General features: G+C 41.3%; 3 protein-coding genes across 3 annotated transcripts; 1 reads left to right on the forward strand and 2 right to left on the reverse strand.

Annotated features, from left to right (window-relative positions):
* Positions 1 to 6,335: 6,335 nt before the first annotated feature.
* On the forward strand, positions 6,336 to 11,313 carry gng3 (guanine nucleotide binding protein (G protein), gamma 3). Its single transcript, XM_030437717.1, has 3 exons — positions 6,336 to 6,562; positions 7,316 to 7,415; positions 9,755 to 11,313. Exons 2-3 carry the CDS (start codon positions 7,317 to 7,319, stop codon positions 9,881 to 9,883), a joined length of 228 nt encoding a protein of 75 aa, XP_030293577.1. The 5' UTR covers positions 6,336 to 6,562; position 7,316; the 3' UTR covers positions 9,884 to 11,313.
* Positions 11,314 to 12,361: 1,048 nt separating this feature from the next.
* On the reverse strand, positions 12,362 to 19,156 carry LOC115593977 (barrier-to-autointegration factor-like). Its single transcript, XM_030437716.1, has 3 exons — positions 19,069 to 19,156; positions 18,689 to 18,853; positions 12,362 to 12,829 (listed from the first exon to the last, which is right to left on the reverse strand). Exons 2-3 carry the CDS (start codon positions 18,812 to 18,814, stop codon positions 12,683 to 12,685), a joined length of 273 nt encoding a protein of 90 aa, XP_030293576.1. The 5' UTR covers positions 18,815 to 18,853; positions 19,069 to 19,156; the 3' UTR covers positions 12,362 to 12,682.
* A 355-nt stretch (positions 19,157 to 19,511) lies between these two features.
* LOC115593976 (barrier-to-autointegration factor-like) lies at positions 19,512 to 23,946 on the reverse strand. The gene is made up of 3 exons (XM_030437715.1): positions 23,863 to 23,946; positions 23,489 to 23,653; positions 19,512 to 20,486 (listed from the first exon to the last, which is right to left on the reverse strand). The coding sequence occupies exons 2-3, from the start codon at positions 23,612 to 23,614 to the stop codon at positions 20,340 to 20,342; spliced, it is 273 nt and encodes a 90-aa protein (XP_030293575.1). The 5' UTR covers positions 23,615 to 23,653; positions 23,863 to 23,946; the 3' UTR covers positions 19,512 to 20,339.
* Positions 23,947 to 26,034: the final 2,088 nt, after the last annotated feature.

Genomic DNA, 26,034 nt, shown 5'->3' on the forward strand with positions numbered 1-26,034 from the left:
CCATTTTGGGGAGTTTTCTGTTTGTTTTTCTGTGTGAACACAACAAACAGTGTGACAGTGACGCTCTGAATGTAGTCAGGAGCGTCTATTTGTGGTCCGAGTATCGAGCTGTTGCATTACCGTCAATACGAACGGCCAATTGCGATTGATGATTCGGATGATCACTCCACCCAGATCTGCTTTGCTCATCATTGCATAAGAGCTGGTTTGTGTTGGCACCCCCGGGGGGTCGGATCGATCGGGGAGAGGTTAAAACAAACTCACTGTCTGCCGCACAATAACTGCTGCAGATGAAAAGCATGTGGAGCAGGACCAGACTGACTGTATGTAACTGTTTGTTTTAGATAATGTCTCTTAAAAAATCAAGTTGCAACTCTTCTCTGTTCAAACCTACTCTCAGTTTTAGCCTAGAGTTACGCTAGAGGTGCAGAATAATAATTGGGCACGGACATTCGAGGTGTAAACTTTTCATCTAGCTCCATCATCAGGTCAAAAGATGTATTTGTCCAATTCAACGAGCCTTAAAATCTACCAAAGAATGGTTTAAAGTGAAACTAGGCTTTTTTGTGAATGCATATGAGTCAAATCTTCGTGTAAAAGCATAATTACAATGAAAGAGGCACTCTTAAGATTTACCGTGTTTTTGTTTTCAGGTCAAACTCATTTCAATGGGAGTGCTACGGGCAAATTAGCGATAGCATCAAAATCTCTATTTTTAAAACAGTAAGAAGGCTCGACACAACATGAAACTTTGCTCGTAGTATCACCAGGGTCTCTACACATGAACACGAGCATTGAGAACATTGTTTGCGTACACAGAGTTTACTAAAAAGAAGGTTTTTAAACAACTCACGTTAGCAGTTGCTTGTTCCGCTCGCCACCGTCATGGCAGCCGAGAAGTGTCGATCTCAGAATGTGACGCAACCTGGAGGACAGTTAAGGTGGAACGCTCCTAAAGCTTAGTTCCATATAAATGCAGGATAATTTGTTGTTTTGTCGTTAGCGAAAAACAATATTGACCTTGAAGTTTAAAAAGGAGCCTCATATAAGAAACAATACTAAAATCAAAAGCTGGAAAAGTCACGTGAGATCTCACGTGGATAGTTGTTGCCGGAAGACAGTAGTTCCACCTTAACTGTCCTCCAGGTTACGTCACATTCGGAGATTGACACTTCTCGGCTGCCATGGCGGCGGCGAGCAGAACAAGCTACTGCTAACATGAGTTGTTCAAAAACCTTCTTTTTAGTAAACTCTGTGTACACAAACAATGTTCTCAATGCTCGTGTTCATGTGTAGAGACCCTGGTGATACTACCAGCAAAGTTTCATGTTGTGTCGAGACTTCTTACTGTTTTAAAAACAGATTTTGATGCTATCGCTAATTTGCCCGTAGCACTCCCGTTGAAAATGAGTGACCCAAAAACGAAAATACGGTAAATCTTAAAAATGCCTCTTTCGTCATAATTATGCTTTTACACGAAGGTTTGACTCACAAAAAAAGCTGCATTTTGCTTTTTGGCGAGAGTTTCACTTTAAGACCTAATATTTGCAAAAAAAAAGCCTCAGCTGTACTTTGTGTTTCATGCTAATTAGCAAATGTTAGCATGCTAACACGCCAAAATTATGAAAAAGGTGGATATTTTCTGCGGAAACAAAACATTACCTGCTGATGTTATAAACAACATCGTGAGCTTGTTAACAAATGAGCTCGTCAGCAGCAGCAGAGGGTTGAAACACGTATGTTTCTTTCTGCTGCTTATTATCATAAAGTATTATCTGCGTATTTGCTGATGACTTCATTTGTTATTCTGTGATTTTGCTGCTGTTACAGTTGTTAGCATTTAGCTCAAAGCTCCATTGTAGCTAAAGAATGAAACACAGGTAGCTGTAGTTAAAGATATTAGCGTGGTTTGTGCACGGCCCAGGACGGGACGGCTCTGCAGCGAGAGATTAAAACCACCCAAAACATCACTGATAACCAGCAGTATCAGTGATACGTGATACCTAAACCAACAACGGCCACCGTACAGCCGTCGGACATCGGCGATACAGAAGTCTCTGCCGCAGAACAACCAAAAAAACAGCCTCTTTTCTTAAACTGTGAGATTTGCTAATCCATCTTCATCATTTCTGTTTCTGTGAGCAGCGTATACGGACTCCAAACATCATCAATACATCATACAATGTATAAACATTTCTTAAGACGTGATGAGGAAATCTTTTTGATGAATGTTTCTACAAAAGGCACAAAATGTCCTCTGAACTCTGGAAACTGCAGCGATTACATTTCCTCCAAAACATACTAGACAAAAAACATTTAGTAGTACAGAGGAAACAGGTTGCACATCAAGTCTGTTGGCACTAATCTAGATAATAACATAATATTTTGGCAAGAACTGGAATATAAAAAGAGGTTTTTTGATTCACCAAATCAAATATAAAATCATAATTACTGATGTGTCGCTCAGGGGGGAATCATCCTGAACGCTGAATGCTGTCACCTCCAATGAGGTAATCGATTTATTCAGATTTCACGTCGTCAGCCGTCCACTGGACTGTCAACGTTCAGGTAAGTCACACAGCAGCTCATCAGCTCTACAAGTATTACCTGGAGGATCTCTCAGAATAGTTAGTGGACGTTTAACTGCTCTCATGGATGCAGAGGCCGTGTTCGATTCTGGAGAACATTTAGATGCAGCAGCTGTGTTAAAAAGCCCCCAGTCATCCGACATTAATGCTCACAGTCAGACAGATAATGCATCGTGCATTTATTCTCTTCAATATCAACACCAGAGTTACAACCGAGCCTGAAACATTCACAGCATTTCAGCGTCCGTCCGCCATCGGGGTCCAATCACGGAATCAATGGCCCAAATGGGCTGAAATGAAAATCATTTACCAACATTGTTTCAATATTTATTGACATCCGTCCCCGCGGCACAGAAGTGCACTATCTGCTGCACGGCTTCAAATCAAAATGTCAACAAAGCATCGACAGGGTCACGCAAAGGTTTTATTCCAAAGGGCGGTTCGGTTTGTTTGACAGGCGACGATAATCTGACGGCGCTGCACAGGTAGATTACAAGACAGCTTTAAGGTGTGTGAGGTCTGCATGAGACAAATCAAACTGTCTAATCACTCACATCTGTCAAACTGACCTGATTTAATAAATCACTACTTGCATCAGAGACTGAAATTTGATTTGAATCAAATGAGAAAGAGAGAAAACTCGGGCTGTCTCAGCTGTGAGGTCCCAAGACTTGAAGGCTCCAGTGTGCCGTGACAGTAATTAAATTCATCTTAATTAAGGATTATTAATTAATGTCATATATATAGCATAAGAGATAATTAAACATAGGAGAGGGTTAACGGTGTAACTCAAACTGTGGCTGGATTCTTCTTATTGTGGAAAGACATTTAAAGCTCACAGCTCACTGGTGTGCTGCATCGTCACGCACACGTCTAACCGTGATGTTTTTATAATTAAGGCGGCGCATTATGAGATAAGTTATTAGCGGGATGGGGTGCACCCACACTAATTACAGCAGAGCGCAACCTGCAGAGATGAAACAGGAGCTCTCGAGGACCATCTGCTGAGCGCTTTAGACTCGGCCCTCGCAGCCGCGTACTGGTTTGTACCTGCTGTCACTGTTTTTATCAGAGTTTGTGCCAAAGCAAAAAAATAAAAAATAAAAAGGGGTGCAAAGGATTAAAACTCCACAAATTACAAGCCATGATGCCAACGTCCCTGCGGAATTAAAACGAGGATTTAAATAAATATATTCTTATTACGAGTTAACTGAAAACCAGTGTAGAATTGTGATATTTGTAGTCTGGGTGTTGCATTATGGGTATTATAGCTAAAACTACTTGTAATCTGCTCACAGCTACAGTATAGCGAGATAAAGACACTTGCTACATAAGGGGGGTAAAAGTAAAGAGTTAATTGTAAACTGCAGAGCTTGAAAAGCAGCGTGATGGATGACATGATTAGTGGCGACACACCTTTAATGTATTGCAGCCATTAATCGTGTCATTAATCACAGCTGTGCAGCTCAGTGAGTTCCTTCTTTATTCGGGAGAGTCTCATCCTTAATGCTATCAGTTACACCCATGTTTCTCCTGTATGACAAGAAGATTTTATAAACAGGGCTTCTCAGTTTCTAATCAATATATTTCTTTTAAAATATACACATTTTACTCTAAGAAACAGTACAGTTTCTTAGAAAATTGTTCCCGGTTAACGGTGGATCTGGTCAAACCACCGACACGCAGTCAATATTATTTACTGCTCAAACCTTCTCTCAACATTTCACTGCAATTTAAATGCCATGGTTTGAGTTTGTTGTTCACACATCACCTGTTTTATTTTGAAGTTCTCTCCTCATGTGTCGTGTTTTTCCTGCTTTTCATGTCCTGCCTCGTTTCCTGTTCATCTGTCTCTCATGTGTTAATTAGTCCTCAGTGTTTTTCTCTTTGTCAGTTCTTCTGTTTTCATGTTTCTCCTGAATTCCTGTTCTGTTTCCACACATCAGCCCTGTGTGTCTCGTGTACCTGCCTGTTTTCCCACTGCATTTTTGTATTTTTGTAGTTCTTTTAGTTTTCTGTCTCTTGACTTCTGTCTCCTGCAATTGGACCTTTGATTTTGGATCATCCCTATCGTCTTTAAGTTAATAAAACTCACACTTGTTCAATTACCTGCCTGTCTGTGTGTCTTACATTTGGGTCCCTTTTTGTCTAAAACATAACATAAGACGATGAAGACAGTTCACCTCTGGCTCTGAGAACGAATTTACTCCAGAGAGAAGGTGAGATTTCTCCACCATGTTCATGTAAACAAGTTATTAGAATTCCACTCACTTGATTTCACTCTTTACCTCAGAAGGAGCTCGGGGGTTCACATTTCTCCCAGCTGGTTCATTAGGAGCCGCCTTGTGGTCTTTGCAGATCAGTGATGCAGTCAAATCCTGCCAGCATCATCCAGCAGATGGAGTCCTTCAACTGAAGCCGCAGCTTATAAATCCAAATAACCTGCTGCTCACAATGACCTCTCCTCCTGGAGCGCATCTGCAAGAACCAAGGCTGAAATTAGTCATTTCAACATTAAAAAATAAACATTTATTTAAACATAAATCAAGCAAAATGTTGATGACAATTTGATGGAGGTAAGTCATTTCATATGTACTTGTAACGTGTATATAAATTGCTTTTAATTTATTTTTGTTTTACAGATTTTAGTGAAATTCGTGGGAGCTACAAACCTTTAACAATCAATATTAATGAAGAAGAAATACAGAATTATACAAACAGATAAAAGAAAATAATGAGGGCATGGAAGAAATAAATATATAGTATAATCTCATTAATCGTTTTGTTATGTGACTATAAAATAAAAGATATAATTTATTTAATCCTGCTTTGAGTGTGTAAAGACTCCTCACCACCAAACACAAAGCCACAACAACGCAATTTGTTATTTTCTTTCATTTTATGTACAACGGCAAGCACGAAGGACAAATTAGCAAGAGCGCCAAACCGCCGCCTCGCTGCCAGAGATGGTAAAACTACAAGATAGGTCACTGCCGGGAAAGCGAAGCGACGGAGATAATCATAGCGCCATTAGCTTAGCAAAGATGGCGCCGGGGCCGTTTTCGTAGACGTTACCTGCCGGTTACCAACTTTTTCTATGTATTACGACCACATAGAAGATGTACTTTTGTAAAAATAACATTTAAGGTGACAGTTTATAAATACAACGCTCTGCATTTTCACTCAAACAGTGTTACGACCTAGAAAGAACGGTTGTGTCCGTTGTGCTAACGGAGCTCTTTTCCTCCACAGGGTCTCTGATGTGAGAGAACACGTACATACATTCACTCTGCGTTCTCCTACACACACATTTCACCTTCCGTGTATTATTCCTCTATTTAAAAGCGACTGTGTGTGTGTGCTATGGGTGAAATGACTGCCTGATTTACATATAAGCCCCCATGTAACAGTTTGAACTGTGATGTAAACCACTACACTAGACTGCAGCAGTCCCCATAGCAACAGAGGAGAGGGTGGGCATCATCACAAAAGGCACAGACACACGTAACGATCCAGGCCTCTTGAAATCACATGGCAAGCTGTATATAATCTTGTAGCACTAAAAAACCACACACAACATAGAACATCCTGCTCCATGTCACAGATTTGAAACCAGAAAGATTCCAGTTGGCCCCAATTTCCCTGTCGCAGACATGGTACGATCCACCCTCATAAGAAGACCATCACACATACCTCCCCCCTCCCTCCGTCTGGCAGGTACCACTCACCACCGAGGGGGGTGATCCTAACCATCCACCACAAACCTAGTGCTCATTGTGGCAGAATTGCAGTGCACTGGACTGTACAGAGCAGGGTACCATCCAGGCTGTTGTCTGTGAGGGGTGGGGTCCGGCTTACACTGACACCACCAAACACGAGCCGACAGAGGGACACCAGAGAGGCAGAAAAACTGTGGAAAAGAGAGAGCGAAGAGAGAGGGGGGAAGATTGCACCTGAAGAGGAATATTATACGGGTAAGGAGAAAAGGGGGCTGATGGAGGGAGAAGGGAGAAGACAATGGGGAAAGGTCCAGAATGGTTCAAGTAGATTCGCTCCTTCGCTGTTTTTTTTTTTTCCCCTTCCTTCCTGTTGACAATCCATCCTTTTACATATTTATTCTCAGTCATGTGCATATATAGTCATTATTTCAACAGTGTGTGTGTGTGTGTGTGTGTGGCTGCAGTGCTTATTTCATTCTACATTTGACATTTCTCTGGTTGCTCGTGCTCGTGGTGGGAGAATCTGTGGGCCACGGTGGATGAATCTGACCATTTGGCCCAGTTTACATGCCTCCTTTTTTTTTGCATTTGATGAAGTATGAATGCATTTGTTGCCATATAAGATGACATAATACAGCAGCTGTGCCCGGTCTGATGACACAATATTGACAGATATTTATACTTCATAGCTGGAGACTGACTGGTTTCATGCTTGCTTTCTTTTGCAGCCAAAATATATAAATAAGCAATCAAAATGTATGTTTTTTCAGCACAGGTATTATCATATATCACATTATAGAGCAATATGATGTCACACACGTAGTTCATTTGATCAACCACGTAGAATGCTGTCTTAAAAGGCTAATTTTGCTATCAAGAAACCATGCTGTGATTTCTGCATTTTCAAAAAAGAAATGCAGACATTTTACAGAACACACATTTGCATTTTATGCTTTTTTTTTCAAATGCACCTATGAAGCTTTAAATGCTGCTCTTGTTTGTGGCCAGCATGAAAGGAGACACCCCAGTGAACAGCACCATGAGCGTCGGCCAAGCCAGGAAGCTGGTGGAACAACTGAAGATAGAGGCTAGTTTCTGCAGGATAAAGGTAAGACAATCTGAACACCTCCCGAGTCGGATAGATAAAACACGAGGGATGCAAAGGTGGGGAATAGACACTGAAATTGTGCTGTATGTTATGCTCCTGTCATAATATCGTAACCACACTAGCTTTAAAAGATACATAAACTTGCCCTCAGATTAAAAGAGACAGATCTGACTTGTATCTGAGCCTCTTTTGTGCACGTAAAGCCTCACATCACAGTTAAAAGGAGCGTTTTTGACAAACTCTAATTAAAAGACATCGGTTTGAAGAGGAACAAAAGCAACCGGTGACCTTCTCAGATACACTTCAAGTCGCCGCTGCTCCTTGGAGAGTTTCCAAACGGCGTCTTTCATGTTTGTGGCATCAAAAACAACCTTTGAGTGGCACCAAGAACAATCTGTCAGCGTAAAAATGAAGTAAGGGACAAACATTTATACGCTAATAATCATGTTTTAGGGACCATTTTAGATAGGAACACACACCGTAACATTCAGAGGCATCCTGGGACTGAATTAGGAATTTAACCCACCATTGAACTTATCAATAAAAACTGTATCCCAGTATTTCTATACATTACACTCTTTTTTTCTACTATTATTGAATCTGTATTGTTTCATTGTCTATTTTTGTGCTGTACTGTATCGTCATATCTTTGTCACTGCATTCTTTAAGTGAATCAATTAGTTTCAACCTGCTCACCTTGCTGGTATTATACCCATTCACATTTTCTACGTCCAGACACATTCAACACTCTCTATTTTTTCTAGATTTCACAGAGAAACATATGAAACGTTCAGTTTTAGTTCTTGACCGATATTGCCAAGTCTCCATTTGCTATATCTGAGCTCAAGTGTTCGGACTAACGTTTAAAACCCAGGACTGAATACGACGATTTGGTTGTACATGGAGACCGTCATTCTTATGAGGTAGTGTCAGGATTACACACTGCAAACAATGAAATGTCCAGATTGAATACATTCGTTTGAGCCATTTGGAGCCAAAAACATAAAATAACTCATCAATATCAGGGATCTAAGACAGTGGTACATACTGTCTTAACTTTAAATGATAAGGCTGCAACTAACAACAACAATATTGATTAATCGATGAACCATTTGATCTATAAAATGTCATAAATTGTGTAAAATGCTCCTCACCAGTTTCCCAGAGCCCAAAGTGACATCTTCAGTTTGCTTCTTTTGTCAAACCAACAGCCCAAAACCCAAAGATTCATCATTAACTGTCATTAAATAGCAAAGAAAAGCAGCAAATCCTCCCGTTTAAAGTGTAACTCCTCTGATTTTACACATTAAATTGTGTTTACAGTCCTTGAGAAGTGAAAAAGAAAGTGGTATCGTCTTTTGGCTTCAGAGGAAGCTGCATGTTAACTGATAAATCTGCCACATTGCATTGTGGGTAATGTAGACGCTAGGCTTTTAACTCATTATAGACGGTTTAAAAACAAATGATCAAAACCAATGCAGCACAACTAGATATCAACTTTCTTTTTATTCCACTCATTCTTCTTCTTTTTCCAAGCCTGGTGCCTACATTACCCACAATGCAACCTAGCTACTGAGTGACATCACTGGAGGCAGTCAGTCTGAGCTGGAGTTTCTTCTGGAGCCACAAGTCTTTATACGACTTTTTCACATATGCAGTTGTACTCACCAAGACACCTGAACCTTAACGCGTATCAGCTAACTGCTGCTAACTGTAGCTGCCATTAGCTAGTTAGCCGTGCATGTAGTGATTCCAGACAGGGAGCTCAGAGTGTTGGTGTTTTTTAACGTAAGCACAGGAGTTTTGGACTGGGAGGGGCCAGGGCTAGCTGGCTAGCATGCTAACTTCAGGATATGTCTCTGCAGTACAATACACACAATGTAAACAACTTATTTCTACACATCCTGTTGATGACCTTTGTTCATTTTCTAAAACTTAAACTAAAATTCTTACATATTACAAGTGTAAAATTGGTGGTGTTACCCTTTAAGGCCCTTTGCTTGAAACTGACTCAAACGATTAATCGATAATTGGCATTTAATCGTTTTAACTAAGCAGCTCAGCATTAGACTACAAATAAAAGTGAGATGTGGGATTTTCTAACATGTTAAAATATGAAGGATTATCCAGACTGAGCAAAAAACAGCTGTCAGTTAAATATTGCATACATTTCCTTGTGGAGAACTCTTGTGGTCTCTAAATGCACCACAACCTCCGACCAGAGACCAACAGATAAAGAACAATCAAAGCACAAAGGATTATTTTCACTGTTATTCCTGTTATTGTCTGTTGAATTGTTCCTGATCCACCCGGACTCTGACCACCACCCTCCTCTCCAGGTTTCAAAGGCAGCGGCCGACCTGATGGCGTACTGCGACGCACACTCCTGTGACGACCCCCTGATCTCCCCCGTGCCCACCTCAGAGAACCCCTTCAGGGAGAAGAAATTCTTCTGCGCTCTGCTTTGAGACCAATCAGGGATTGTTGTGATTCAAAAAGTACAACTGTACAGTATGTACATGTATGTACAGTGTGTACATGTACTTCCAATCTAAATAAGACATCAATGTACTATAGTAACCTTGCATAAAAGCTGCCGATGTACAGTACATGAGATCAAGTACAACACGAAATTCTTTATCTGCTAACGACTGTCTCGGTGTTAGAGGGGGAGAGCAAAAACAAGAATCTGGAACAAACCTACACAGTCAATCAATAAAGAGTTATTGAAAAGATAAGACATTTAAAAAAAAATAGCTATCATCGGGTTGGAAAACAGACATTTCATGCTCGTATATATATTTTCAGGTAACTGCCGAAAAAGGAAACAGTCCGAGCGGTGAGTGTTTTTAACAGACCCAGGAACAGATTCTAACAGCTTTTGTTAACTTTGAACTAATCCCCACACGAGGTCTCTGGATCACGGTGGTGCTGCAGGTGGAAGATGAGGTTCTGATCAGGTCAGTTCTCGTAAATATGGACCACACATTTAAAAATCTGAAGACAAGACAAGCCTATGTTAGGTCATAACTGAGTCAGAGCTACTTGTATCTGGAGGTAATAACACTCTTCTACAGATTAATGCTTCTGTTTCCAGTTTCGGCAGTTACTTGCATCTAAGGACAACAGCTGTTTGAGTGGATTATTATCATATTTTTATTTTTTATTTCAAGGTTTTATGAAGATTTTAACATTCTCGCTCATTTCTATACTTGTTGCTGTAGTGTGGATGTGGACGTGTGTGTGTTTGCATAGGTGCTACTGTGAAACTTAAGCGACAATTCTAAGCATTTGATCACCGTCAGATCCAGATTTTATAGTTCGATATAGCACACAGATCCCCCCCCTCCCAAAAAAAGAGAAACATTCCAGGGGTTATGGACATTCAGTATATGATGTAAGCCATTAAAGCAAAATCAGCTAATCAGTTACTATGAGTCTGTTACGTGAACAATTTTCTATTTCTTTAAAAGGCAAAAAAATAAATACAGCGGTTATAATGTACTTTTAAAAGAACAGGTGTGCATCGTCATTTTAACCAATCAGGTCCGAGAGGTTCTCCAGAGCAGAGGGGTCCAAAAAACGTAAAGGAGGCACCTGGCGTTTCTACTTATTCATGTGACTTTCTTCGTGGTTATTTCAACATTGACAGTACAGACAGTGGTTTACTTCTGTTAGATCATTTCCTCGCACACAAAAAAAAGAAAACTGATCTCATTTTGGAAGTTCCCTCAGACATGATCACCGTATCAACTTTTTGGGAACCCCTCCTGCTCTGGATCATTTCAAAAATTAACACATGTATTTTCAGTGTCTTGCAAATGTCAAATTTGGAGCGTTGGCAAGAAAGCGACCATGGAATATCAGGCATTGAAATAAAGTCTCCTGTTATCAAATGGTTTCTGTCCGTGTCATTTTATTCATCAACGCATGAAAACAAAAATAAGAAAACCCCACTCATGTCCAAATCTGACACGTTGCCCTTTATTTTATGGTTTTGATAATAACATAATAACTGAAGCAATTACACAGTCAAATGCGAAACATATGAGACAGTTTAAAAAAATAAAAGCTGCTAGACAATTTCCTCTTCAAAGAGCCGGTGATGTGTCGAGGATGATACGTAACACAGCGTGGACGTGCACTACTGCAGAGCATATATTCATCTAACATGCATTAAGGCATCTCATGTTTAGAAAGACAGTCAAACACAACATGAAGCTCCGTCATAAAGATCCAAGCCGAAGAGTTAACATTTATTGGATTGTTGGGTTTTTAATCTGGACTATATACTGATATTATACCATTGTTTTGATGTCTTTTTCCTTAAAGTGATGTTGTGTTTTCTATCTTATCAGCCTGTTCTACTTCTTGGTCATAACTATAGGATTTGATTTAATGCCAATTTATTAAATGCTTTAGAGATATTAATCATGTATACAATTCCATCCCTACATTTTTAGATTTTGTGCAGAATAAGAAACAAGATTCTATTGAAGCTTCAAATACAAACAATCAAACGAGTACAGCAGATCAACTACCTCAGCGTCTTTACTGTTAATGAGCGAACAAACAGGGTGCTGATTGATTTGCTCTGATCAATAGACAATAGATTATCTTATCAAATGGTTTCTGTTTCAATCAGTTCAATTTCAGTATTGTCTGGCTTGTAAACGGCTTCTTTAAATGTAAAGGCTGCAGCTCACTCATCAGCAATAGACGGACACGATTTCTGACATTGTTCGAGTTTGTTGCATGGGCATCTTTATTTATATAGAGTACATCTCCATCTTCAGGTTCCATCAAGGTTTCAGCAGACCAGATGTTGGTAATTTAAACGGTAATTTAAACATTGTTTGTGGACAGAACATGATACTAAAGCTGTGATATGATGTGCCAGTTAGAAAAAAAACACATCTTACATCAACTTTCCAATGGGTTAAAAAAAACAAAACAGGAAAATGGGGCGAAAGGCCTAAGAAGGTGAGTACAAATATAAGTATGGACTGTACTGCTAAGTCATCGCGCTAGGTAGAAAGAAGAATGCGTGCCAAACTGAAATCCAAATTATTCTGAAAGTTTAAACGTAGAACAAACGAGCCACATGTAGCGTTTAAAGATAACATCTTATTCCATGACCAACAATGTATGAACATTCAGTGTCTACAGTGTCAGTTCACATATATGGTGTAGCTGAATTGAATCAATATGAGTGAAGAGATGATGTACAGTTTGGACTTCAGACATAGAAAACAGTGGCGATTGCTTTATAGGTTGTTGGCACACCAATCTTTAAGACAGCCGTAGCAGTCACTTTGTTGCTCTGAACTTGCCTGGCAAGTATCCTTCAGCCAGTCCCGGAAACGCTTTTCGTCTCTGTTTAGCGCCAGGAAATTCCCGAGGACGTTGTACGCCTGTGGAGGGAGAGATGAACACACAACAGAAAGTCAAATTAAGACAGGAGTGCACGTACGATAGGACTTTCCACATCCACTGCCCAGTTGTCAAGTAGCAGGTGTCTAATTTTATTGCCCATGTTTGTTTTAGCCATTTAGCTATCTTACATGCTACACAATACATTGACACCAAGCCTAGTTTCAGTCCCATTTGTCTTGTTAAAGCTACTGCATTATAATGTCAATACAAACTCAACACTGCCAGTATCAAATTAAAGCCCTCTAGTGTGTCAGCAGCCAGAGAGACATCATTTGAAGAAACATTTGCAGGAATGTGTTGTGTCAAACTAACTGACATGCAGGGTTCCCACCCATACTTAAAATGTGGCTGCCGTGCCACGAGTAATTAAAAGAACGGTGAATAACCTGTCAATCAGGTCACACTTCATTTGAATCCAACCACTGGGCAAGTATGATAATAACCTGGTTATTACCATTACTATTATGTTAACACGAGTTAAAAATCAACCCGGCAAAGACACGGCTGGAAGTGGCATAAGAGCTCCTGCCAACAGTACTAGGCTTGTTGAAGAAGCAGACGCACGGAGCGAAATATGTAAATATTTCACTCATGTTGCCAACAGTGAGGGCAATGCGGACTTGTTCAAACAGTTAAAAGAGCTGCAGGTTAGGTGGAAGGTTAGATGGAAGTCAAGCAAGTTTTTTTTTTTTTTTGGGGGGGGGGGGGGGGGTTGTGACAAGCAACTTTTTTTCACCAGCAGAGTCGCACGAGGCAGTCAGGGGTAAAGCTAACTGTTTAAGAGTCCAATGTGATTCCACACATCTCTGTATGCAAACGCAACGTTCACACTGGTAACATGAACTTTACCAGAACATGCGCTGGTGTTCACAAGCAGTGGTGTGCACACTTTTTGAAGGGCAGGGGCGAAAAGAAAAAAAAGGGCACATACAGCGCGTTCTCGCCACTGAAGAGGGCACTAAGTTCTGTGTTGCCTAGAGCACTTTAGACATGTTTATATGTTATACAAATGGCACATTAAATAGCCTTAAAACAGACTAACTAGACAGACTACTCAAGTTAATTTGTAGTTAGGATCAGCATCCACGAGAACTGTGTAGATTCAACATTGGACTGTGAAGAACACACAGAGACATGGATGTATGAAGAAAATAAAACCCTAGGGGGTCTGGGGGTCCTCCCCCAGAAGATTTTCAATTAAGTAGATGCCATTTCCTGTATTCTAGTGCATTTTAACACCAGATTAGCACCAGATAATCCAAACTGGTTCTGGGAGATATAGTTCTGGCTCAATATAGATCAAAAAGGGGTCCAGCATAAAAGTCATTGCAACAGTAATGTTTCATAGTATTTCTTGGTCTTAATAGTCTTCTGGAGTTTAGTGTGTTTTCCTCACCCAATAGGGCTCTGTGATAAAAACACAGGGAACAATACACATTTAAAATATTTATTTGACACCTCAAAAGAAACAAACTATGATGAAGCATGGACATACAGTGGCTTGCAAAAGTATTCACCCCCCTTGAACTTTTCCACTTTTTGTCATGAAGTGGAAGGAAAATGATACATGGTTTTTAAACATTTTTAAAAATAAAAAACAGAAGAGTGTGGTGTGAAAAAGTATTCACCCCCCTGAGTCTACTTTGTAGAACCACCTTTCCCTGCAATGACAGCTGCAAGTCTTTGCCCATTCCTTCTTGCAAAATAGCTCAAGTATAGTCTGATTGGACGGAGAGTGTCTGTGAACAGCAATTTTCAAGTCTTGCCATAGATTCTCACTTGGATTTAGGCCTGGACTTTGACTGGGCCGTTCTAACACATGAATATTCTTTGATCTAAACCATTCCATTGTAACTCTGGCTGTATGTTTAGGCTCGTTGTCCTGCTGGAAGGTGAACCTCCGCCCCAGTCTCAAGTCTTTTGCAGACTCTAACAGGTTTTCTTCCAAGATTGTCCTGTATTTGGCTCCATCCATCTTCCCATCCCATGGATTGAACAGTGCTCTGTGAGATGTTCAAAGCTTGGGATATTTTTTCATATCCTAACCATGCTTTAAACTTCTCCACAACTTTATCCCTGACCTGTCCGGTGTGTTCCTTGGGCTTCATGATGCTGTTTGTTCAACAATGTTCTGTAGCAAACCTCTGAGGCCTTCACATATCAGATGTATTTACACTGAGATTATATTACACACAGGTGGACTCCATTTACTAATTAGGTCACTTCTGAAGGCAGTTGGTTGCACTGGATTTTATTTAAGTGTATCAGAGTAAAGGGGGGTGAATACTTTTGCACACCACACTTTTCAGTTTTCTATTTTTAGAAATGTTTGAAAACCTTGTATCATTTTCCTTCCACTTCACAATTATGCACCACTTTGTGTTGGTCTATCACATGAAATCCCATTAAAACAATTACGTTTGTGGCTGTAACGTGACAAAATGTGGAAAAGTTCAAGGGGGGTGAATACTTTTGCAAGCCACTGTATATGTTTCCAACTGAGCTGTGCACTTAAAAAGGCATTTTAAAGAAAGGCATTTTTAAAAATTAAAATAGAGTAAAAAATCCCAAATGCTTAGCCTGGCGGGGGGTCAACTTAAACCTGGCGTAAACCCTGATATGCAATGCTAACCCCACTTTTAATTTTACTGGCTAGCTTTAAAAAGCTATTCCCGCAAGACTTACCTAGGCTAGCTCCTTAGCCTAGGCTTAAACATGTGATAGGCATCTCTACCTAATAATAGCACCAGGCTACATACACTAGTATTTAGTAATGCAAAATTGGTAACTTAATAGACAGCCTGCTATATTAGCTACCTACCTCACACAGCCGTAGGATGCCGGGTTGCGCCTCAGTCAGTATTAAGTCCCCACTGACATGTGACCATTTGAGAGAGAGTGTGTCTAAAACTGAATACTTAAATGGATGGAATGGACTTATTTTAACAACGGGAATGTGTTCTTAAAACTTAAGTTACCATCTATCTAGCTGCTATCAATTTATTCCATCATTTACTAAATACAATGAATCTAAATGACCTAGCCTAAATTGTAAATTAAAAATCAAATCTAGAAAGTTCATTAGCCCATCGGCCGTTTGCAAATAAGAAATTAATTAATTAATAAAAAAAAAAAAACAGAAAATATGGGCTAATGGCCATACAAAGTGTATTGAACATAAACAGGGTTTAACTTGTTGAGACCATAAAATGACTCTGGGAAAGCTTGCATGCCTTAATTGGAATCAATTTTCTCCATCCAATGGCAGCAGTTTAGTGTGTTTTTCCACCCAAGAGAGCAGTTGTGTTTTACCAACCACGAGGGCACTTAAGCACGCGTTTATACCACCCAAGACTAGAGGGCAGGTTATCATGGTTTGCCAAACAGGAGTACGCTTAAACTTGTTTTAACCACCCAAGAGAGCAATTAAGTGTTTTATTTTCACCTAAGAGGGCAGTTTAGTGTGTTTTGCCACCCAAGAAGGCACTTTAGCACACGTTTTTGCCTCCCAAGAGGGCACTTTAGCATGCATTTTTGCCACCCAAGAAGGCACTTTAGCACACGTTTTTGCCTCCCAAGAGGGCACATTAGCACGCATTTGTAATTGTAATTCATATTATTAGAAAATGGTCTGATTAGAGCACAGACCTCCACCAGGTCTGGGTCATTTGTGTTGTACTTAAGTTCTACTACAAGCACTGAGCTTTTAACGGAAAATCAGGTTATTTAATAATCTCTGAGAACAAACAAGACAAATGGGTATGGAGATATTTTAGGTTGCTACATACATCTTGTGATGCAGTCTCTTGGACACATCTTCAGTGATAGTACCTGGGGTCACGGGGGGTTTCGGGTCTTTCAACTTCAGACCCCCTCACCCAGGCGACCCGACCGAGAGTGATCAGTTCCCGGCCTGTGTCCAAGAAGCTGTCGCCCACTGCTTGTCCCTCCTGATCCACAGCCATCGTGAGGCTTTCTCTGCAGCCTCGGATGCTGTATTGATGGCTTTTCTTTTGCGTGCTCCGGTGATGCCCAGGAGGCTGTAGGCCTTACAGAGTGACTTTCCTGCAAAGCCCCGTCCTCCAACTTCAATGGGAAAGCACCTTGCACGCCACCCCCGTCTGCGGCACTCCTCCACCAGCTCCGCGTATTTCTCTCTCTTCCTCTCACTGGCTTCCTTCATCCTCTCCTCCCAGGGCACCGTTAGCTCCAACAAAATGACTTGCTTGGATGACTCTGAGAGCAGGACGATGTCTGGTCTAAGGCTGGTTTCCATGATGTTTTCAGGGAATCAAAGCTGTTTTCCCAGGTCCACCCTTAGCTGCCAGTCCTTTGCTGCTCCCAGGAGGCCTGTTTGGGCTTTCGGTCGGGAGGGTAGTTGTTCTCCAGCTCGCACGAATGAAATTTCATGCCTTGGTGGTTGCGAGCGCTTATTCTGGTCGATGGCAGTGTTGATGGACTCAGCAACCGCCTTCAGCACCTGGTCATGGCGCCAGCGATAGCGACCATCTCTAAGTGCTTTGGGACAGCTGCTGAGGATGTGCTCCAGAGTTCCTCTTCCTTGGCACAAGGGACATGCTGGAGTGTCGACCTTTCCCCAACAGAAGAGGGTCGACGGGCTGGGCAGGACATCATAGACAGACTGAATGAGGAATTTGATGCGGTAGGGTTCCGCCTTCCACAACTCAGGCCACGAGATCTTCCTATCCATGGCTTCTTCCCATCTGGTCCATGTGCCCTATTGTCTCAATCCCACTGTCTGGCTTGCACGCTGTTCCTCGACCCCGGCTCTCACTTCGCGTTGAACAAGGTCCCGCCTTTCCTTGCCCTCAAGTTTGTTGTAGTGGATTGTCGGAATTGTTCCCAGACCTGCACAGCCAGTTGCCACCGATCCCACAAGCTCTTTGTGACGCAGCCATGATTCTGCCTGGTCCATGGTCTCCTGAGCCCTCCACTTTCTGCCAGTCCTCTCCTCAATGCCCGCTTGAGATACTTTCAGGTCCTTTGATTCCCGGTATTGGAGCACCTCCCTTGCTCTGGTGACCATGAACTCCTCGGTAAGGCTGTTGATGGGGAGCGTCAGCTTGTTCTTGTTACCGTAGAGGGCGATGCTGCTTAGGCTTCGAGGTAAGCCCAACCAACGTCGCAGGTGGCTGCTGACCCTCCTCTCGAGTCCTTCCACAGTAGAGATGGAAAATTTGTATACCAGCAATGGCCACAGTATTCTAGGCAGGATGCCATGCTGGTATAACCATGCCTTGAATTTCCCCGGAAGACCTGACTTGTCGACTGTTGTCAGTCAACGCTCCAGTTGTTCATTAGTTGCCTTGATGGAAGCGGCATCTTTTAGGGAGCAGTCAAAGGTTTTTCCGAGGCTCTTCACGGGTTTCTCTGTGACTGATGGTATGCAGGTACCTCCTAGAGAGAAGTGGAACCGGTTGATCACCTTCCCTCTCTTCAGGACCAGAGACCTGGATTTTTCCGGCTTGAAGCGCATCCGAGCCCAGATGGTTAGTCTCTCCAAGCCCTGGAGGATCCATCTGCATCCAGGAACTGATACTGTTGTTACTGTCAGGTTGTCCATGAATTCATAGGAAGTCATAGTGACAACACTACCTCATACTGGTTCGTACTCAAAAGCCACAGAAACAGCTGTTTTTATACAATGCTTTTTCTGCAATTTGAATTTGTCGTATTGATTTCAAGACACTGATCCAATTACTGTGAGAATAGCCAAGATAAGCACCCTCTATTGACAGAGCATTCTACATGTTCCTCAGTTCATACCAAATGTGTTTATAATGGATTAAAAAGTTTAAAGAATCCAATCAAATCACCTTGCCAAAACCTTTCTCCTTCAGTCTTCCGCCAAGAATCTCTCCAATGCCAGGCAGAGCCGTCACGGGCTTGTCACCCATCGGCTCGGCCACAAAATCGTTATGTTTTTGGGATGTTGACGACATGGCTGCTTCGTAGGCCCTCACAGATCACCAGCTGTGGAACTGTAACACAGAGACCACAATGGACATTAAAACAAATAAACTGTGAAATTCATGCAACAGGGTGAATGTGACAGAATAATTTAAACTTTCACTAACACATTTTCGCAGGGAAAAAAAACTTCTGACTCCCTTTCAGTTGAATGTTTTCATGCACATTTCCCTGTAAGCAGTCATTTAGAAACTCAACATACATGAAAAATGAAAAACTGAGTTACCTTGTTTGAGGTCAGACGCTTATAATTGTGTTACCTGGTGACGGTCAAGTTTGTTCGCAGACAATCTTCACTCTACTACAGACGCCTAGTATGCTTGGCTTCTTATATTTAGTGTAGAGGACAAAAGAGGGTAGGATTACTGCCAATGAGTCTCCTGGATTTACTTTAATTTGTTGGTATGTAAACCAGACACACCCAAGCTTTGTATGAATGAAAGCCTTTATGAGTCCAACTTCACTGTGAGTTCCATTTCAAACCAGATCTGCAAGTACTGAACTATGAAAACAATGATAAGACATAATAACACTGCATTGTTATTCTACAGTACAGAGTAGAGCTGTGCATATTTCAGTTTTAAACTCCAAATATTAAAGAGCTACAGTCTGTTTGCTGGAATCAATCAAGTGGTCGTAAGCATGTGAAAATAACAGACATATCAACAGTAAAGTTCGCCAACACTGCGACAAGAGCGTGTTTTTATTGGTGTCAAAGTTCCTTCAACAGAGATCCTGATGACTGCAGTGAGGTTGACACTGGTGAAACTAACGCTGCCTGCTCTTATTCAGCATCTAAACTCTGTCACGACATCGTTCGAGTTTGTTGCATGGGCATCTTTATTTATATAGAGTACATCTCCATCTTCAGGTTCCATCAAGGTTTCAGCAGACCAGATGTTGGTGTCTGGCCGTGCTGCTCCAACATTTTCCGGATCACAAGTTAAACGTTTTATGTAATAAAAACACATCCACCACCAAGACCGTCACATCACCACCAGTCTGAGGTTTAGCTTTTGTAAAATTGCATCCTCTGCAGACAATCCACCTCTCCAAGAAGTAATTTAAACATTGTTTGTGGATAGAACATGATACTTGACTGTGATATGATGTGCAAGTTAGAAAAAAAAAAACATCTTACATCAACTTTCCAATGGGTTAAAAAAAACAAAACAGGAAAATGGGGTGAAAGGTCAAAGAAGGTGAGTACAAATATGAATATGGACTGTACTGCTAAGTCATCACGCTAGGTAGAAAGAAGAATGTGTGCCAAACTGAAATCCAAATGTTTCTGAAAGTTTAAACGTAGAACAAACGAGCCACATGTAGCGTAGAAAGAAAAAATCTTATTCCATGACCAACAACCGATGAACAACCGATGAACATTCAGTGTCTATAGTGTCAGTTTACATATATGGTGTAGCTGAATTGAATCAATATGAGTGAAAAGGTAATGTACAGTTTGGACTTCAGACGTAGAAAACAGTGGCGATTGCTTTATAGGTTGTTGGCACACCAATCTTCAAGACCGTCGTAGCAGTCACTTCTTTGCTTTGAATTTGCATTGCAAGTCTCCTTCAGCCAGCCATGGAAACGCTCCGGGTCTTTGTCTAGCTTCAGGTACTGCCCGAGGACGTCGGAAGCCTGTGGAGGGAGTGATGAACACACAACAGAAAGTCAATTTAAGACAGGAGTGCGCGTACGATAGGACTTTTCACATCCACGGTCAAGAAGCAGATGTCTAATTTTATTGCCCATGTTTGTTTTAGTCATTCATCTATCTTACATGCTGCACAATACATTGACACCAAGCCTAGTTTCAGTCCCATTTGTCTTGTTAAAGCTACTGCATTATGATGTCAATACAAACTAAGTGACATGAAGGGTTCCCACCCATCTCTCTATAAAAGCAAGGAATCTCTGTCTGTCTGTCTGTCTGTCTGTGTATGTGTGTGTGCCTCAAATATCTCTGTGGATCAGGATCAGACTGACCTGAGACTTACAACATGGCTGCTGCGTGGTTCAAGGGTGTGTGACTTCGCATTGGTTTGGACTGCAATGATACCGTTAATAAATTATTTCATAAATGATTTACAAATTCGTGAGCATTGTCCACCGGAGCCACCACAGTCACGTGCGCACCAGAGCCAATCACTGCAGAGCTGAAGCCCATGACACACCTTAAGAAACAAGCTGATTTATACCTGCAGCGGCGCGAGCTGGACCGGGATTTTGCCGGCGGTTCAGTCGCATTCTGTTCTGTTCTGTGCATCTAAACTGACTGTTGTGGATTAATGAGACTAAACGAGTCCGGACCGAGTCTGTTCGGGTCTGAGGAGATCCGGAGACGCGCGGACAACAAAGTGGAATCGGAATCTGTGGATGTTCGTGTGTAGCTAGCTGCTAGCCCACATGGCCCACCTCCCGAGTCGATGGACCGGACGCACCCGCACGTCCAAAACCGGACTTAGGGTAAATAATGTCCAACACGCTTTTTCGCGAACATTGCCGTCACGTTTGCTTTGTGTCTGGTGCAGGAAGAAACAGCAAAAACGGGCTTTTGTCACGAAAGTGTCCAAGCAGCAAGTTTGGTTGTTGAGGAACAGGAAGTTGTGGGAGGGACGGAGGCGGATGAATGACAGGACAGTCGGTGTATAGACAACGATATTGAGAGTTGAGAGATTTGTGACATTTAGCGTGTTTGGAGTGTATAGTTAGTGTGTTATGTAGTGTTTGGTGTAGTGTGTTTAGTGTGTAGTGGAGTCGGTTTTTTGTTTAATGAGTCAAAACAATGAGGAGACGACTGAATGAGCATTGCCTGCATTTAAATGTAAATAGTTACATAAAACTTTGTAAATTTATGCACATATTTAGCAAACAACAATTTAGAATTTGCATTATAAGTAATAAAAAATGGTTTGTTAAACATATTTGTGGTTTTCAGAGTAAAAAAATCTAACTTTTTCTACTCTGATTTTATGTTTTTTTGTGATTTTAGGTTCATTGTGTTAATACAGTTTGTCAAAATAAAAAAATAACTGTACAGTCACACATGTGAGGTTGTGCTGAAAATAATGACACCAAGTAAATAATTTTTAAGGTGAAATATAATGGCAAAATCAAAAATAGTCAAAAACAGCCAATTATACCCTGTAATATCGGATTTCACAACAAACCTAAATATCACTGATGTCCCACCTTCAAATACAGCCTCATTTGGCCATCCATGAAAAAGCTGCTTAACCTCCCACTTTTCTATAGGAATACATTTTTCTTACGGGCACTGCACTAGTACTTAAAATGTGGCTGCTCCCTTGTGGATGCCATTCCATGAGTAATTTTAAAGAATGGCAAATAACCTGTCAATCAAGGTCACGCTTTATTTGAATCCAACTACTCTGCAAGTATAATAATAACCTGGTTATTACCATTACTATCATGTTAACACGAGTTAAAAATCAACCTGGTAAAGTCCTCATACTAGTGTTGCACGGTAAACCGATACTAGAAAGGTACCGCGGTACCCAACCGTTAAAAACTAAATTTTTTCACATTTTATTAGTATCAGTACTTGATGAACTTTGTGCGACAGCGAGGCAGCGTGTCTGTGTGCAGCTTCTCTCTGCTTCCTTACTGCCTGCAGCCAGAGTGTGCGTGGTGTCACGGTGACAGACAGTCACAGAGCAGAGCGACACAAAGCTGAAAGTGGCATGAGTGCTCCTGCCGACAGTCCTGGGCTTGTTGAAAAAGCAGACGCATAGAGGCGTTGCCAACAGTTAAGGTAAGCCCACGGACACCACAAAGCCCTTCTGTAAACGATGCTTTAAATCCGTAATGACCAACAGAGCCTATTAGAAAATGGTCTGACTGGAGCACAGACCTCCACCAGGTCTGGGTCATTTGTGTTGTACTTTAGTGCACTAATGTAGTTTGCAGGCTAATAATCCAGGGTTTGAACTTTAGCAACATGCAATGCTAATTGCAAATTTCCCCTTTGTGGGACGAATAAAGTATTATCTTGTTTTATGAATTGCCAAACTCACAGTTAATCTAATCGATGTTCATTATTTTTATGCTGAATAATATTGTAATTAATGTGCTGTTAATTTTTTTCTACTACATGCACTGAGCTGTTAATGGAAAATCAGGTTATTTAATAATCTCTGAGAGCAAACAAGACAAATGAACAAAACAAGAAGACACTTGTCTTCTTGGATACAGCTTCTACAAAAATATATATTTTTATTTTGAATTTTTAAGTTTAAGTGTTTTAATTAAAAAAAAAAAAAATCATTTTAAGTTCCACATTCTGTCATCTAATATTTTATTCCATAACTTTTTATGTAATGATGTCTTAGTTTTCCGCCGTGGTATCGTTTCTGTATCGGTATGGAGATATTTTAGGAAGTCATAGTGACAACACTACCTCATACTGGTTCGTACTCAAAAGCCACATTAACAGCTGTTTTTATACAATGCTTTTTCTGCAATTTAAATTTGTCGTATTGATTTCAAGACACTGATCCAATTACTGTGAGAATAGTCAAGATAAGCACCTCTATTGACAGAGCATTCTACATGTTCCTCAGTTCATACCAAATGTGTTTGTAATGGATAAAAAAGTTTAAAGAATCAGATCAAATCACCTCGCCAAAACCATTAGTCATCAGTCTTCCGCCAAGAACCTCTCCAATGCCAGGCAGAGCCCTCACGGACTTCTCACCCATCGGCTGAGAAACGAAATTGTCATGTTTTTTGGATGTTGACGACATGGCTGCTTCGTAAGCACTCAGAGATCACCAGCCGCGGAACTGTAACACAGAGACCACAATGGACATTAAAACAAACAGTGAAATTCATGCAACAGGGCAAATCTGACACAATCACTTAAACTTTCACTAAAACATTTTTGCAGGAAAAAAACCTCCGACTCCCTTTCAATTGAATGTTTTCATGCACATTTCCCTGTAAGCAGTCATTTGGAAACTTAACATACATGAAAAATGAAAAACTGAGTTACCTTGTTTGAGGTCAGACGCTTATAATTGTGTTACCTGGTGACGGTGAAGTTTGTTCGCAGACAATCTTCACTCTACTACAGATGCCTAGTATGTTTGGCTCATTATATTTAGTGTAGAGGACAAAAGAGGGTAGGATTACTGCCAATGAGTCTCCTAGATTTACTTTCATTTGTTGGTATGTAAACGAGACATGCCCAAGCTTTGTAATGAATAAAAGCCTTTAAGAGTCCAACTTCACTGTGAGTTCCATTTCAAACCAGATCTGCAAGTACTGAACTATGAAAACAATGATAAGACATAACAACACTGCATTGTTATTCTACAGTAGAGAGTAGACCTGTGCATATTTCAGTTTTGAACTCCAAATATTAAAGAGCTACAGTCTGTTTGCTGGAATCAATCAAGTCAATCAATCAATCAATCTTTATTTGTATGGCGCTTTTCATACAGAGGAGTAACTCAAAGTGCCTTACATAGATTAAAAACAACAACAGAAAAGAGAAACTGTAAATAAAATCAAGAGAAGAAAATTAAAAGAACCCAACCCTCCCACCCCCACAGACATGCACAGAGACATACACACTCAAACAGACAATCGCACATACGCACGCAGACACACAGACTCACACACTCATATCCACACATACACTAGTTGTAACTGAAGAGACATGGCTGGGCAGCGAGACCTTAAGGCATGGAGGAAGCTACCTTTGGGGGGGGGCCAGCCACACTGAGAGCAATCCCGGTCCAAGGCCGCAGACAGAGCGGCCACAGGGACCACCCCAACCCGGGCAGACAGGAGGCCCCACACCTCGGTGCGGAGCCCTCTAACCGCCCGGGCCGAAACAGCCCCCGAGACAGCACCCCCACTGGCCAGACCAGAGACAACTCCCAGCCCGGCAGGCCCCCATGAGGAAACACAGGAGACTAAAAACTGACAGTCTGCAACAGTAAAATAAAGCAAAAAGCATAACGGCTAAAAACACGAGAGACTAAAACATTAAAACAAAGAGGCCTGGTTAAAAAGATGGGTCTTGAGCCTCTTTTTAAAAACCTCAACAGTCTCCGCGACCCTGAGGTTCTCCGGCAGGTTGTTCCACAGTCGGGGCCCATAATAACTGAAAGCCGCCTCCCTGTGCTTTTTTGAACTAACCTGTGGTATGGTCAAAAGGCCAGTGCCGGAGGACCTCAGGGTCCTCGGGGGCTGATAGACTAAAAGCAGGTCAGATAAATAAAAAGGCCCAAGACCGTTAAGACACTTAAAAACTAGTAAAAGAACCTTAAAATCAATCCTGAAACGCACAGGGAGCCAATGCAGCGACTTTAAAACCGGTGTAATGAGCTCCCGCCCTCTGGTCCTTGTCAGCACTCGTGCGGCTGAGTTTTGTAGTAATTGTAAAATCGAGATGCTTTTTTTGGGAAGGCCAGAGAGGCGTTACAGTAATCTGAGCGACAAGAGATAAAAGCATGCATCAGCACCTCTGTGCTGGCCTGAGAGAGAGAAACGGGCGGACTCTGGCGATATTCTTAAGATGATAAAAACCAATCTTTGTTATATTTTTGATGTGTGGAATCAAACTGAGCTCAGAGTCAAAAATCACACCCAGATTTTTTACAGATTGTGATGGTTTAAAATCCTTTAACTTTGGTAAAAGTTTCTCTTTCTGGCCCTCAGGACCAATGAGTAAAACCTCTGTTTTGTCCTGGTTGAGCTGTAGGAAATTCGCTGCCATCCATGTCTTGATATCTAAAATGCAGTTAAAAAGGACATCAATAGGCCCTGTGTCATCAGGAGACACGGCGATATACAGTTGCGTATCGTCAGCATAACTATGAAAGCTGATGCCGTGCCTCCTGATGACGTCCCCAAGGGGAAGCATGTAAAGATTAAAAAGAGTTGGACCTAAAATTGACCCTTGGGGAACTCCACACTTTATTTTGTGGGTTTCTGAGGAACATGTATCCATACTTACAAAGAAGTGTCGATCTGTGAGGTAAGAGACGAACCAGTTAAGAACAGTACCAGAGAGGCCGACCAGGTTTCTTAGTCTATTTAATAAAATGTGATGGTCTACTGTAAGGCAGCGGTTAGATCCAGTAGTACCAAGACTGTGAGTTTATTGTTATCCAAGTTGCACCTGATGTCATTTAAAATCTTTAAAAGGGCTGTC

This window comes from Sparus aurata, chromosome 13 (genome assembly GCF_900880675.1).
Source record: "Sparus aurata chromosome 13, fSpaAur1.1, whole genome shotgun sequence".
NCBI classification, from domain to species: Eukaryota; Metazoa; Chordata; class Actinopteri; order Spariformes; family Sparidae; genus Sparus; species Sparus aurata.

Coding starts and splice junctions, on each gene's coding strand:
- LOC115593976 (XM_030437715.1), bottom strand. CDS start 23,614: ATGTCGTCAACATCCAAAAAACATGACAATTTCGTTTCTCAGCCGATG. Junction 20,487..23,488: donor TGACTAATGGTTTTGGCGAG/GTGATTTGATCT, acceptor CTCCCTCCACAG/GCTTCCGACGTCCTCGGGCA.
- gng3 (XM_030437717.1), top strand. CDS start 7,317: ATGAAAGGAGACACCCCAGTGAACAGCACCATGAGCGTCGGCCAAGCC. Junction 7,416..9,754: donor CTAGTTTCTGCAGGATAAAG/GTAAGACAATCT, acceptor CCTCCTCTCCAG/GTTTCAAAGGCAGCGGCCGA.
- LOC115593977 (XM_030437716.1), bottom strand. CDS start 18,814: ATGTCGTCAACATCCCAAAAACATAACGATTTTGTGGCCGAGCCGATG. Junction 12,830..18,688: donor AGGAGAAAGGTTTTGGCAAG/GTGATTTGATTG, acceptor CTCCCTCCACAG/GCGTACAACGTCCTCGGGAA.